The 13,034-nt window shown below is 45.1% G+C and overlaps 1 protein-coding gene across 1 annotated transcript in view; it reads left to right on the forward strand.

Annotated features, from left to right (window-relative positions):
* The window catches only part of PIK3R4 (phosphoinositide-3-kinase regulatory subunit 4), a 64,497-nt gene extending 52,092 nt beyond the window's left edge, over nucleotides 1–12,405 (forward strand). Inside the window, exons 14-20 of the mRNA XM_057738871.1 lie at nucleotides 1,155–1,319; nucleotides 5,037–5,248; nucleotides 6,842–6,973; nucleotides 9,436–9,536; nucleotides 10,159–10,247; nucleotides 10,495–10,603; nucleotides 11,833–12,405. Of these exons, the coding sequence (XP_057594854.1) occupies nucleotides 1,155–1,319; nucleotides 5,037–5,248; nucleotides 6,842–6,973; nucleotides 9,436–9,536; nucleotides 10,159–10,247; nucleotides 10,495–10,603; nucleotides 11,833–12,003 (979 nt within the window). The 3' untranslated portion in view covers nucleotides 12,004–12,405. The remainder of the gene's footprint in view (nucleotides 1–1,154; nucleotides 1,320–5,036; nucleotides 5,249–6,841; nucleotides 6,974–9,435; nucleotides 9,537–10,158; nucleotides 10,248–10,494; nucleotides 10,604–11,832) is intronic.
* The last annotated feature ends 629 nt before the right edge of the window (nucleotides 12,406–13,034 follow it).

Consider the following 13,034-nt stretch of genomic DNA (forward strand, 5'->3'; position numbering starts at 1 on the left):
AATGAAGTAGTGATGCATGATACAGAAGTCACTGAATTGTACACTTGAAAATGTTATACTTTATGGTATACGAATTGTATTTCAGCAAAGCTGCTATTAAGAAAAAGTGAACTAGAGAGGCATGATTAATTGAAAATACCTAAAATGTGATTCCATATTTATTTAAAAAGCAAATATGAATATATTGTAATATGCATAGAAAACTTTGGAAGCATATATAACAGAATGTCAATAGTGTTCCTCTCTGGGTGGTAGAGTTATGTTTTTACTTTCCTGTATTCTTTCCTGTATTTTAATCATTTTTGTATATGTAATATGTATTCACTTGTATAATAAAATTAAATAAATTACAAAAGGTAGAGATGAGTAGATTTGGTGATTAGGGGCTTATGGCCTTTTAAGGGAGTGGTCCCTCAGAAGGCTGAGTGTGCAGCCCTTGGGAAGGGTAATGCAGGAGGGACTTTGTGATGATGGGAGGCAGGCACCCCATGTAGGTCACAGTCAAGAAGTTTGGCAGAGAGTTTAAGGAAGGAGGATAGACAGCTTGAGAGGTCAGCGTGTGTGGGAGAGACTGAATATTACAATAATATTGCACATTAATGAATGTTTTATGATTTATATGTTATTTGAGCTGCACTGTGTCCCAGTTGGATAAGTGGGGCAGCCCTTGTTTTGTAAATGAGTAAACTGAGATGCAGAGCAGGTTAATGGTTTGACCTAGATCACATGGGTAGCCAGTAGTGGAACTCAGCCCTTTGATTCCAAAGCCCAGTGGCTTTCCTGCTGTGCAGGCTGCATCTGAGGGATTACAGAGTAACTGCAGGAGTAAGAGCAGGGCTTAAAGAATTGCAGAGAGGAAGGAGAACTGGGTCAGGGCCACAAGTATGGGTGTTCCAGCTGGAAAGGAGGAGGAACAGTCTTTGTGTGATTGGAGAGAAGTGTGTTAAAATGGTCATTTAAAAATATCAGAAGAAAAGGTGATTTTGTACCAGTGCTTTTGAGAGGGATTATTGTTTTTGTTACGAGGTCAAGGAGTGAAATGGACCTCAGAGCAGTACTTTTTGTTTGGTACTAGTCGTGTGGCTATTTAATATCAGCAATAATAATACCCTTGTGGCTTTTCAGGAACATAGTCTTACTTTTCTTTTGTGCAGGTCTATTCTTACATATAGCCGAATTGGCGGACGTGTGAAGACGCTCACGTTCTGCCAGGGTTCCCACTACTTAGCCATCGCTTCTGACAACGGTGCTGTCCAGCTTCTTGGAATTGAGGCCTCTAAGCTGCCCAAGTCTCCTAAAATTCATCCTCTACAAAGCAGGTATCTGTCTATCTTCTGTGTTTTTTAAACTGCATTTAGTGTACTAGGATAATTTAACCCTCCCTCTCTAATACAGTTTGGGTCAGTTGAGGCCCATTACAATGTACTTCTTTTTTTAAGCACATGAAATAAATAATATTGTATTTCCAACTCAGATCTATCACACATAGTTTCAGGAAACTATGTGTGCATACTTACTTTCTGCCAATTTGTCAAAAGGTCAGAAGGGCAGCTTTGAACTTGTGGCCCATCCCAGTCTGGAATCTGTCTGAATAACCTAATTGTCAGTTACATCTTCTGTCTCAACTCTGGCTGGCTGATTTTGAAAATGTGAGTGTTCTTCATTGAAGAAAACTTAAGTGTCGTCAGCTTTTGTCACTTGGCATTAAAACCTCTGGAGTTGTTGGGAACACAGGGCGGAGCTTTTAGTCGGATGATTTGCTTATCATGTTAAAAGCAAGATCCTTGCTGGTTTTATCTAAGAATTCCCTCCACTTCTTACAAGTTGAGGTTGCCTGTAGATTAAACACATGCAAGGTACGATATTTAAAGATGAGAACAAATTTTCAACTGACTAGTATGTGCTGCACACTGAAAACTCCAGAGGTGAATACAATGTGTTATACTCTCTAAGAAACTACAGTCCAGTGGGAGAGACAGACCAGTGAACAGATGATCTCAGTGCATTGTGGCAGTGTGCCCTGTGATGGGGACAAGGTGCCAGCTTGCAGGTGGATAAGGAAGAAGGCCTGGAGGGGGTGATACGAGATGTAGCCAGAGCAGGGTGGTCAAGTAGGGCGGGGCAGACATAGTGGTGGACCCACAGGAGGGACGCAGGACGGGCAGATGCTTACAGTTTCAGTGGATTGTAAGTCACGTTCTTCGGGGTGGGGGTGGGGGGATAGCTAAGGCAGAAGAGGCTGATTGTTGGGTCAGCTCAGATTTTATTATTTCTACTGTTTTATTTTTTGTTTGTTCATTACTTTGTTTTGCCTTTGCAAATTAAAATATGTTATTTTTAACACATTCACTAAACAGACTTGGGCAGCTTTTGTCCAGGACATATTATAATAACCTCTAACTAAAAAGGCATTTCAGCAGAGGGTGGCTGTAGAGCAGCATCCCTGTGGAGTTCTGTGTAAGTTAACAAAGAGCTGTTGCAGAATGTGCGGTGTGATGACCCCTGGCAGCGGTGTGTATGTTTTGTGCAGGAGACCCTCCAAGCTGACAGCACTTTTCATTGCGAATGTTACAGTTTTTACCGTGAGCAGCACTGACTCCCTAGATTGGGAGGTTGTGCCTGGATGCCTGGCTTTCACTGCTGCACAGAGGGGCGCTCCCAAGAAACCGCACACAGGCCCTTCGTTCAGTCCACTCAGCTGTTGCCAGGGCTCTGAATAACTAGAATCTGTGGCACCTTTTCACAGTTTATTTGGCATTTGGACGTTTCCTCATCACTTTATGGAGTATAATCCATGTTAGAATGTTTGAAAGTACAACTGGCAAGTACAGCTGGCTGTATGGCCTGTAAACTAAGAATGATTTTGCATTTTCAAAGTGTTGTTAAAAAGAAAAAGACTATGCAGTAGAGATGTATGTGACTTGCCAAGCCTAGAATATTTACTACCTGGCTCCTTACCGAAAGAGTTTGTTGACCCTTGATAAAGCTAAAGTAGGAGCGTGTTCAAAAACATGATACATACTGATCAAGGAGGCTGGCTGGTGTGTTTATGGTATCCTTTCTAGTTTAAAAATGCCTCAGCTTAAAAAAACAAGTGTATCCAAGGGGTGGAATAGTACTTAAAAAGGAGTCAGTAATGCTTTTTTATTTTGTTATCAGTAGTAAAAGGGAACAAACTATTGATTCATGTAGCAACATTAAAGAATCTTAAATCCTTTTTTCTAATGAAAGAGGTCAGACCGAGAAGGCTATATATTGTATGTTTCCAGTTATACGTATTCTGGAAAACATGAAGTTACAGGGAGGAAAACAGTTCTGTGGTTGCCACAGGTTGGGGGTAGCAGTAGGGGTTGACTATGTGTGGTTCTGTGGTAGGAGATAACACGAAATGGATTTGTCATAATGCATAGAACTGTATACCACGAAGAGAATTTTACTGTATAACATTAAAAAATAACCAACCAACCAGGATATCGGGGGAGAGGTGGACTTGGTCTGTGGCAGTCATCTAACTGCTGTACAGATGAATCACATGGTCATGAGAAAGAGTAAGGGGAATAGAGGAGGCCGCTGAACAACTTGCGGGAGCTGCAGGGCTAACGATGGAGGGAGCTGAGTTCAAACATTGTATTCTCGTTGGTCGTTTTTCACAGGGATGTGGTTTAATAATTCCAGGATGACTCTGTTTGCTCACTGAGGTTGAATAAATAGTAAATGTAGATAATGAGAGCCAGGTTTCTCACTGGAGGAAAGAAATTACCGACAAGGAAAGGGGTTGGCTAGAATGAAGCATGGTGTGGAGAGATATCAGTATGGACTCTATCAGTGTGACCCGTGATGTGTATCTATGTGCATGCATATAGACACGTGTGTAAATACACACACGTACATGTAGACACACGAATAGATACAGAAATGGAGACGTGTCAGCGTGCATGAGGGTGGTATACAGAATATACTTCCTAGCTCTGGCCGTTGAGAGGGACTAGATACAGGGGCACCCCCATGGCAATGGGCCCCACAGACCTTGGTTTTCAATACCATTCTCTAATAAAAGGAACCAGGGATCCTTGAGAAACTGGTTGATTCCAGAGCCGGTGCCAGAAAGTTCAGAAGTGGTCAGTGAGAGCACACTGAAGGGCATTCGAGCCACCTGGGCCGAGCGTCGCACGGCCGGACTTGGAGCGAGCTGGGCAGCGGGGTGCAGCGACTGTGCTGGGTCCTAACTCAGAGGAGAGGAATGAATGTCCACCAGGCCTGCAGACAGAGACGAGCTGACGGAGAGGAGACAGCTCTTCCGTACAGAAGCGTCCTAGTAAGCTTAGACGGGCTGGTGGAGAGAGAAGACCACTGGCACGGCCTGTCCTCAGATCCTAAAATTAGTGGACAGAAGTTTACACAGAAACAGGTTTTTGCATAGTCCGCAGAGCATTTCCTCTAAAAATAGAGTAGTTATAAATGGAAAAATAAAAAATACTGTTTGCAGTGGAGGGTACGTCAGCACATGCGGCCGCAGGTGCTCCCGTCTGTGCACGGAGACACAGCTCAGTGTCTCCCAGTAAGGCACGAGCTCAGTCTGTTTGAGAACACGTGACATGACATTCAGAAACGTCAAGGTCGTGAAAGGACAGACCGAGGCGCTGTCACAGGTGGAGGCGACAAAGGAAATGCGGCAGCTAAATGCCAGGCGGTGTCTTGGTCCGGAGCCGTTAGGTCACCAGTGGGAAAACTGGTGAAATCCAGCCGTTGCTTTGTACCTTCCGGGGACTGTACCAAGGTCAACTTCTTAGTTTTGATAAACGTTCTATGTTTATGTAAAGTGTTACCACGAGGGGAAGGTGAGTGAAGGATATACGGATGTTTGTGAACTATTTTTGCAACTCTTCCGTAATTCTAAAATAATTTAAAAAAAATGCTCAGCTATCATCTTTTCACTTCTTGACCGTGGTTAGAATATGGATTCATCTTCAGTGGAGACGGGTGCTGTGTTTTTAGTGACTGGAAAAGTCTTTGCCTTTTAACCTGTGTCTCCTTAGAGTCCTTGACCAGAAGGAGGACGGCTGCGTGGTGGACATGCATCACTTCAACGCAGGGGCGCAGTCCGTGCTGGCCTACGCCACCGTGAACGGTGCGCTGGTGGGCTGGGACCTCAGGTCTTCCAGCAATGCCTGGACGCTGAGGCACGACCTCAAGGCAGGCCTCATCACCTCCTTTGCTGTGGACATCCACCAGTGCTGGCTCTGCATCGGTGAGCTGCCCTCAGGTCCTTGGCTGGGTCTGGATGGCGCTGTCTGGAACGGCCCTCTTAGGAAAGCTCCTTCCTTTACCTTCATTGGTCATCTTCCCCCACGTCCTTTTCCCCCCTGTAATTATTATGTCATAATCACTTGCATTTTAATTTTTTTCATTAAAAAACAGACTTGAAAGAGTGAAATCAATATTCCAACACATGAAACGATTTCCTCTTTCTCTTTGTTCTTAAATGAGCCTCTCTGTAATCACTACAGTGATCAGATTTTCTTATTCTGCCAGGGAAGCAGCAGGCCTGGTTTATGGATGAGAGCGTTTGAATTTGGGCACGCTCGGTTTTAAATTCCAGTAACCACGGGCAAGCTGCTCAGCTCTTAGTATCTTAGTCTTCGTGTCCTCATCTTCAGATGGGCTCATCCTTTCAAGGGCTGCCTTGAGGACTTCACGAGGTACAAGCACCATCCCAGGAGAAGAGCTAAGCAGTGGCTTCTCGCCTTCTGATCCCCCACCCCGCCCCCCTCCTCAGATGCTGACAGTGTACCCTGTGGTCCTGTTTCTTCCTCTTCTCAGCTCTACCGTTCTCTCCCCAAGGGCTCTGAACCTGCCCCTTTAGAAGGTGCTGGAGCTGTTCATTCCCACCTGGCACTCTTTTTCAAAAGGACTGTCATCTGCTGTGCTTGAATATTGGTTTCTAGATTCCCTGACTTGCATGTGTGACATTAAGTGTCTGCCCTTTATTTTTATGTAGTTTATAGGAAATGCATTATTTCTTTGCCTTCTGTGTGAGTAAACTGCACTCGTGCAGGAAGATATGCCAGGCCTAGAAGAGGCACTGTTACACACACAGCAAATGAGCACATGGCACCCGTGGCTCTCACGCATCCCTGTGAGCTCTGGGGGCAGCCAGTACTCCTGTGGCTGTTTGAGCCATTGTCCTGGAGAGGGGCAGGGTGACAGCGGGATCCGCTGCCCCTTTGTCTTTTCCCACCCCTATCTCTCCACTGGAATTGGAGACTAATCTCGGGATTAGGGTGGGCAGTGTTCTTTGGGATGGGGGACCTTCTCTCTGTGGGGTTTAAGGTGTCATGGGCAAATATGCAGCCATTCAGCCCAATTTCTGCTGTGATTGGCCATCCATGCCTGTCTCCAGAATGTTTCAGAGAAAAGGGCATGTGGAAATGATTGAAAGCTGATGGCGGCTGCAGAGCTGCTTTGGGATTGGTGAAGTGGTCACTGAATGCCGGTAACCCACCTCTGGGTACTTAAGGTAGTCTGAACATTTTGAGTTATCAGATTCACTTATGTCTTCTCTTCTGGTATTTTTGTGGATGCCTTTGGCAATTAAAAGTGTCAGTAATTAATGAACTATTCATCTCACGTTTCGTTAGACAGACTTGTCATAGCGTGCTGGTACTTTGCATCTTCCGTATAAGGTGCTGTCTGAAACTGGGTTTGGGGAGGGCAGCTTAGTGAGAACGAGCTAAGCCAGGTTGAACATACATCCATACGAAGCTCGTGCGTTGCCCCTAGGTGATGTAGCCTGCTGTGCGTCCTCACGGGTGGTCACCTTCTGGGCTTCTCTTCCTCTCAGGGACAAGCAGTGGCACCATGGCATGTTGGGACATGCGGTTCCAGCTGCCCATTTCCAGCCACTGCCACCCTTCCAGGGCCCGCATCCGGCGCCTCTCCATGCACCCGCTCTACCAGTCCTGGGTGATCGCAGGTAAGAGGGAGAAGAGAAGAGGGAGGGCTGGCTATCGGGGGGGGGGCTTTCTTGGAAAGTGCAGAATACCCTGCTGCCCAGACTCATTTTCTGAGAGTTTCATTTTACATGTGAGCCAGATGCTTGCTTTTGTTCAGTTCTGATTATGGAAATTCCCACCACTGATACCTCATTGTCATTTCTTATTTATCATGTTTCAGAATGGTCTCCTCAGTGACACCGCCACCTTCCATTCCTGCCTACCACCGTTTCCTCGCCCTTTGTCCTCGTTCTCCTAGGTCCCCTGTTTTTGCTAAAGTTGCCGCCCTCTTCCTGGAAATCTATGTTAGAGGTCTCGAGTCATCCTTCTCGGCTGCCGTTTCTGTTGAGTTTCTTGCAAGCTTCCCTCCCTTTCTCTTGTTGGGCGTTCATATTTTCTTGTGTGGATTCTCGGGCAAGACACTTGGGCAAGTCTTTGAAACTCATTCTCCTCAACTGGTAAATGCGGTTAAAGATACTCATCTAGCAGAGCTGTAAGACTGAGAAGACACACGTGACACACATAGCCCGGCACACAGTGAGTGCCTGATAAATGGCAGCTCTCGTGATTCTTGTGTTGCTTCGCTGGTCCTTCTGCCTCTAGGCCCTTTCTGGCCCCTTCCCACCCACACAGTCCATCTCGTGCACTGCTGCTGTCAAGGTCACCATGCTGCCAGGCCCGATAGCCGTGACTCAGCCTGTGTCTTACGTGACTTGTCACTTCGTTGGTTGATCATTTCCTCTCTTTGAAACGCTTTCCTCACCTGACTTTGAGGACATTACTCTCTTGGTTCTTCTGTTGATGGATTTGTCGGTTCTTCTTCCTCTCCCTCCTTCTGAGCTGTGGCCAGCCTCAGGGCCCCGTCTTGGTCTGAACCTCTTCTTCTCCTTCTGCACCGGCTCCCTGTGTGAGCATATCCAGTCCCAGGCAAAACAGTATCACATTTATTCAGATTTTTATACCTGCCTATTTAAAATCTTCCCTAAAATGTCTCACAGCCAGCTGAAGCTCGACCTGCCCCGGCTGAACACTGGGTGTCCTCCCTGCCAGCTCCCCACCCACTGCCTCCCCCCGAGACAAGCCTGCTCTGCCTGCAGTGTTTTCCCAGGAAATGGCAGCTCTTTAGGCTTGAAGCTCAGGAGGAAGCCTGGTGTTGTCCTTGGTTCTTTTTCCTCTCTCATCTCACTTCCAGTCCATCAGCCAGTTCTACATGTTCTGTCGTAAAATATGTCCAGAATTGAGCACCTTCTATTATTTCCATCACTGCCCCCCCGTCCAAACAACCATAATCTCTTGTTCCTATTAGTGCAACATCCTTGTAACTCCTGCTTTTATTTTTACCTTTTAAGACTGTTCTTTCTTCTGCTCAGTACCTTCCAGTGGCTCTCAAGTAGCAGCCAGGCTCCTCACCATGGTCCAGAGGCTTTATGGGATCTGTCCCTGCTACCTCACTGACCCTTTTGATTGATCAGGGTTCCAGCAGGAAACAGATGGCCTACCCAAGGTAGGATAATTTGAGGAGGACTTATTGTCAGGGGAGCTGTTTACAAAGGTGTGGAAGTGAGACATCGTAAAACAGAGCACAGTGAAAGAGGGCTCCAGCCACAGGGGCTTCCTGGCCTTTCCCTTGAACTAAGCACATTGCTGCTTTAGGACCTCTGCATTTTGGGGGGTTGTCACCACTAGGATATAAGTTCAGTGAAAAAAAAAAAATCTTTTTGCATCATTTGCCTTCTTTTCCTCAGTGGCTAGGACAGTGACTGGTTCATAGTAAGCATTGTTGATTCAATAAACATTAATGAAGGAATGAAGAGTCTGGGGTGTTGTCACTCCCCTGCTGAAAAATACCTTTGAGAAGCAGGTTCTGTTCCCTAGAATCTTCCTCTGCCTTTCCTTCCACTCTTCCCATCACAGGTGTGCTCCAGTCGGACCACAGCATCCAGACGTGGGTGTGTGTGCTTTGCTCCTTCCTGAGCTGAGCTGCAGGTCCCCTGTGTCTGTCTAGCCTCACCTGTTCTTTCCATCCCAGTGACAGCACCTCCACGAGGAGGCCTCGATTCTCACCCACCGGGTGTGATCTTTTCCTTCCTGAGTGCAGGTGGGACTTTGCATTCTCTCTGTGCTCATTGTCTTATACTTTATGTTTTTTTCTTTCCTTCTAGACTGTAGATTTCTTGAGGTCAGAGTCTGTTTCTGCTTTGCCTTTCCACCCTACAGTTCACTCACTGGACACCAGTAAATATTGATGAGTAGGCTATTAAAAACATTTCTTTGTTGCACTCTAGTGTGATGGCAGTGTCATAGTGTTATTTAGAAGCATTTGTGAGTGTTTCTTGCAGGATGTGAGAAAATGGAAATGGGTGTAGGCTGACTTCCTCTACCACGACATGAATCCCTGAGAGTGGAGACCTTGTCGAGTAACGTTCTGGCCTGTTCCCCTCAGCTGTCCAGGGCAACAATGAAGTGTCCATGTGGGACATGGAGACGGGTGACAGAAGGTTCACGCTCTGGGCCAGCGGTGCACCGCCACTGTCTGAGTTACAGGTTTGCTCCAGCTTTTATTATAAAGGCCAACATAATTTCCCACATCCCAAGCACTTCAGGCATTTTGCCAAACATGATTTTTGTTGGGCTTTCAGGTAATGTTTTAAATTTGGGTTTTTACTACGTATGAGGTGGGCATTGCTGCCATGTGCTTCCAGTTCCCCGGGCTCACTCGTGTCTGTGCCCACGGGCGTTTTGGTTGCCAACTCTGTAAGGTTTGTGATGTCTCTTTGGAACCCCAGTAAAATCTGGGTTAATTAGGACAAGCACTGACTAACGCTTAGATCATGAAAAAAATGGAAGCTGGCCCTCTCATACACACTTTTTTTAGGGGTGCTTTGTTGAGGCAGAAGGTAGGAAAGATTTTTTTCTCCTTTAGTTGGGATCCTTCTCATCCCAAATAGAAAATTTTAGGAAGCTGAACAGGCTTTGCTTCTTTATTCAGGATGATATAGAGCAAATGCATTTTAAATTCCCAAAGAAAGAAGCTCTAAGACATACATCTATCTCTAGTTTCTTCAGTTCACCACTGACAGCTGGCTTATCTCTAGAAATGGCTACATCCTTTATGGGCTTCACTGGTGTCTGTTATTTGACTCTTTATTTCTTTATTTCCTTTCAGCCTTCTTCTCACAGCGTCCACGGTCTCTACTGTAGTCCTGCAGACGGGAACCCCATCCTGCTAACGGCTGGCTCAGACATGAAAATAAGGTACAGTAAAGATACTTCCTGTCCAGCACGTGAAAGGAGAAGGGTAATGAAATGTGGATGGATACTGCGGCTACCATAGGTGTTGTTTATCAGAGATACCAGTATGATGTTTAACATCATCCACTTCTTACAGGGACAGCTCCTGATGCAGAAGAGAGCAAGCTAGCATTGATGAGTGTCAGCTGGTAATCGTTAGTCCCTCCCCCTCCTCCTTGGAGATTATCACTGTGTGTTTCCTCTTCCCCAGGTTTTGGGACCTGGCTTACCCAGAGAGGTCATATATCATCGCAGGAAGCACTAGTTCTTCATCTGTGTCCTACTATAGGAAAATCATTGAAGGCACCGAAGTCGTCCAGGTATAAGCAGTCTTTTTAATTATTATTATTATTATTATTTTTATTTATTTAAAAAATTTTTTTGGCTGAGTGGGATCTTTGTTGCTAGGGGTGGGCTTTTCTTTAATTGTGAGGGCTACTCCTTGTTGTGGTGCATGGGCTTCTCAGTGTGGGGGCTTCTCTTGTTGCGGAGCATGGACCTTAGATGCACGGGCTTTAGTAGTTGTGGCATGCAGGCTCCTCAGTAGTTGTGGCTCACGGCCTCTAGCACTCTGGTTCAGTAGTTGTGGTGCACGGGCTTAGTTGCATGTGGGTTCTTCCTGGACCAGAGATTGAACCCATGTCCCCTGCATTGGCAGGTGAATTCTTAACCACTGCGCCACCAGGGAGGTCCATAAACAGTCTTTTTTTCTTTCAGCATTTGTAGGAACAAAAACAGCTTTCATAAATATCATGTTGATTCAAGTGAATGGCTTTGGCCAAGAGTGGCACTGTTTCTTTGAATTTAAAAAATGTTTTATTTTCTCTTGACTTTTCTGTATTTTTTAACGTAACCTTTATTAAGGTAGAATAAAAATAGAAAGTGCACGTGTAAGCACACTGCTCAGGGTAAGGACTTTCGACACTTGCCAGGTCCTTAAAACAACTTTGTAGGAAAGTGCCTTGTTTTCCTTCTGCAAATGAGAAAGTTAAGCACAGCGAAGTTGAACCCGTCTAAGGTCAGCCAGCTAGTAAGCAGCAGTGCTGGGATTCACATCTGGCTGGTGGGGCTCGAGAGCTTGTGTTCTAATGTCAGGCAGAGGCTTCAGAGGGAGACGTACCTGCCACTGCTGGGCTGGGTACGTGCTCAGTAAATGAGGGGCTTCCTTTGTCCCAAATAACAGGGAGCTTTAGAAGGGCTGGAGCACCTGACACACGTTTATGTCCACATCCCGGTTGTCTCTACCTCTCAGTTCTTTCCCTTCGTTCTTTGATGTTGATAGAACTAATATGCACAGATATTTGGCCTATTTGCAAGTTTTCTGTTTTCATAAGTTGCTACTTGTGAGTCCAATGACCAGAAACCTAGAACATCACTTTGGACTCTCTCGTGACTCCTGCTCAGTGTCTTTGTGGAAGTGTGACTCCTTCACCGGAGGGCTAGCCTAATTAAGGACAGCGTTCCTCAGAAGCAAGAGTACAGACAGGCGGTAGAATGTGCTACAGCCTTTAACTTCTGGCTTTCTCCTTGACTTTTAACCACCCAACAGGAAATTCAGAATAAGCAGAAGGTGGGACCGAGTGATGATGCCCCTCGGAGGGGCCCAGAGTCTCTGCCTGTGGGTCACCACGACATCATCACGGATGTCGCCACGTTCCAGACGACACAGGGCTTCATCGTGACTGCTTCTAGAGATGGGATTGTTAAGGTGTGGAAATGAAAACTGGGTGATTTGTATAATTTGTAAAAATATATAAATATACTATAACTCTAGAGAAAAAAAGTATTTTTAGAGAACAGAGTGAACACAGATTCATTTGCTTAATTTTCAGAATCATGTCTGTTTCATGATTAAACAAATCCCATGCAAGGTGGTTAAGGAAGTTGCTGGTGTACCTGTATATATCTCAGCTGGAATTAGCCAGACAATAGTACCTGGGACTTTCTTACTGTGTATATCACAGAGGTGAGGAATTTAAAATGCTAAGGCTTAACGTGATCTCAGTTTACTTTGTATTAAAAAAGACGATTGAAAGTTGGTTGTAAGCTATTATAATGTAAACAGATTTTTTGCTATTAAAAATGCTATTCAAACCAGCCAATAAACTGTATTCAAGCATCTTAAGAGGTTTTTGTTTGCTTTTGTTGGTGTTTTTAACAGTAAACTTTAGCAGAAGAATAACCTCTCCAGCAGCACGTGTTGTGAAGACATGGGCCTGGTGTCACAGGACACAGTAAGAGAACCAGGCGTTATGTCCAGATCTCTGGATTCTCAGTACCATGCTTCCTGCTCTAGCCCATCCATCTCTCTTCCAGTTTTAGAGCTGGCCTCATTAGGTGCTTAACTCTGTGGACTCACTCTCATGTGTATCAGCTGCAGAGAAATGTGTCTCTTCTTGGTTTTTTATAGGCTTTACTATAAATTCTGAAACTTGGCCCATCAGCTTGCTTTAACCCAGTGTGTATTATTTATTTAATGCATGAAAAGAGAAAAATAAGAAGGTTAAGCTGTTAAAAACATGCCAAAGATTTATATTTTTGAAAGACCGAAATTTGGTCTTTCCCACTAAAATAAACCCTTCAAAGTTATCGATTATTGTTCACACAGGAACTTCTCCATCCACATTTAATTTGTCATACCCTTGCAGAAGGGTTTATGGTGTTCAGAATACTTTAGTTTGAAATGAGTTACAGGAATCTGTAAAACCAAAAAGTTGAACAGATAATCTGAGTCTAGAGAAAATACTTGTT

This window comes from Hippopotamus amphibius, chromosome 6 (genome assembly GCF_030028045.1).
Source record: "Hippopotamus amphibius kiboko isolate mHipAmp2 chromosome 6, mHipAmp2.hap2, whole genome shotgun sequence".
NCBI lineage: Eukaryota > Metazoa > Chordata > Mammalia > Artiodactyla > Hippopotamidae > Hippopotamus > Hippopotamus amphibius.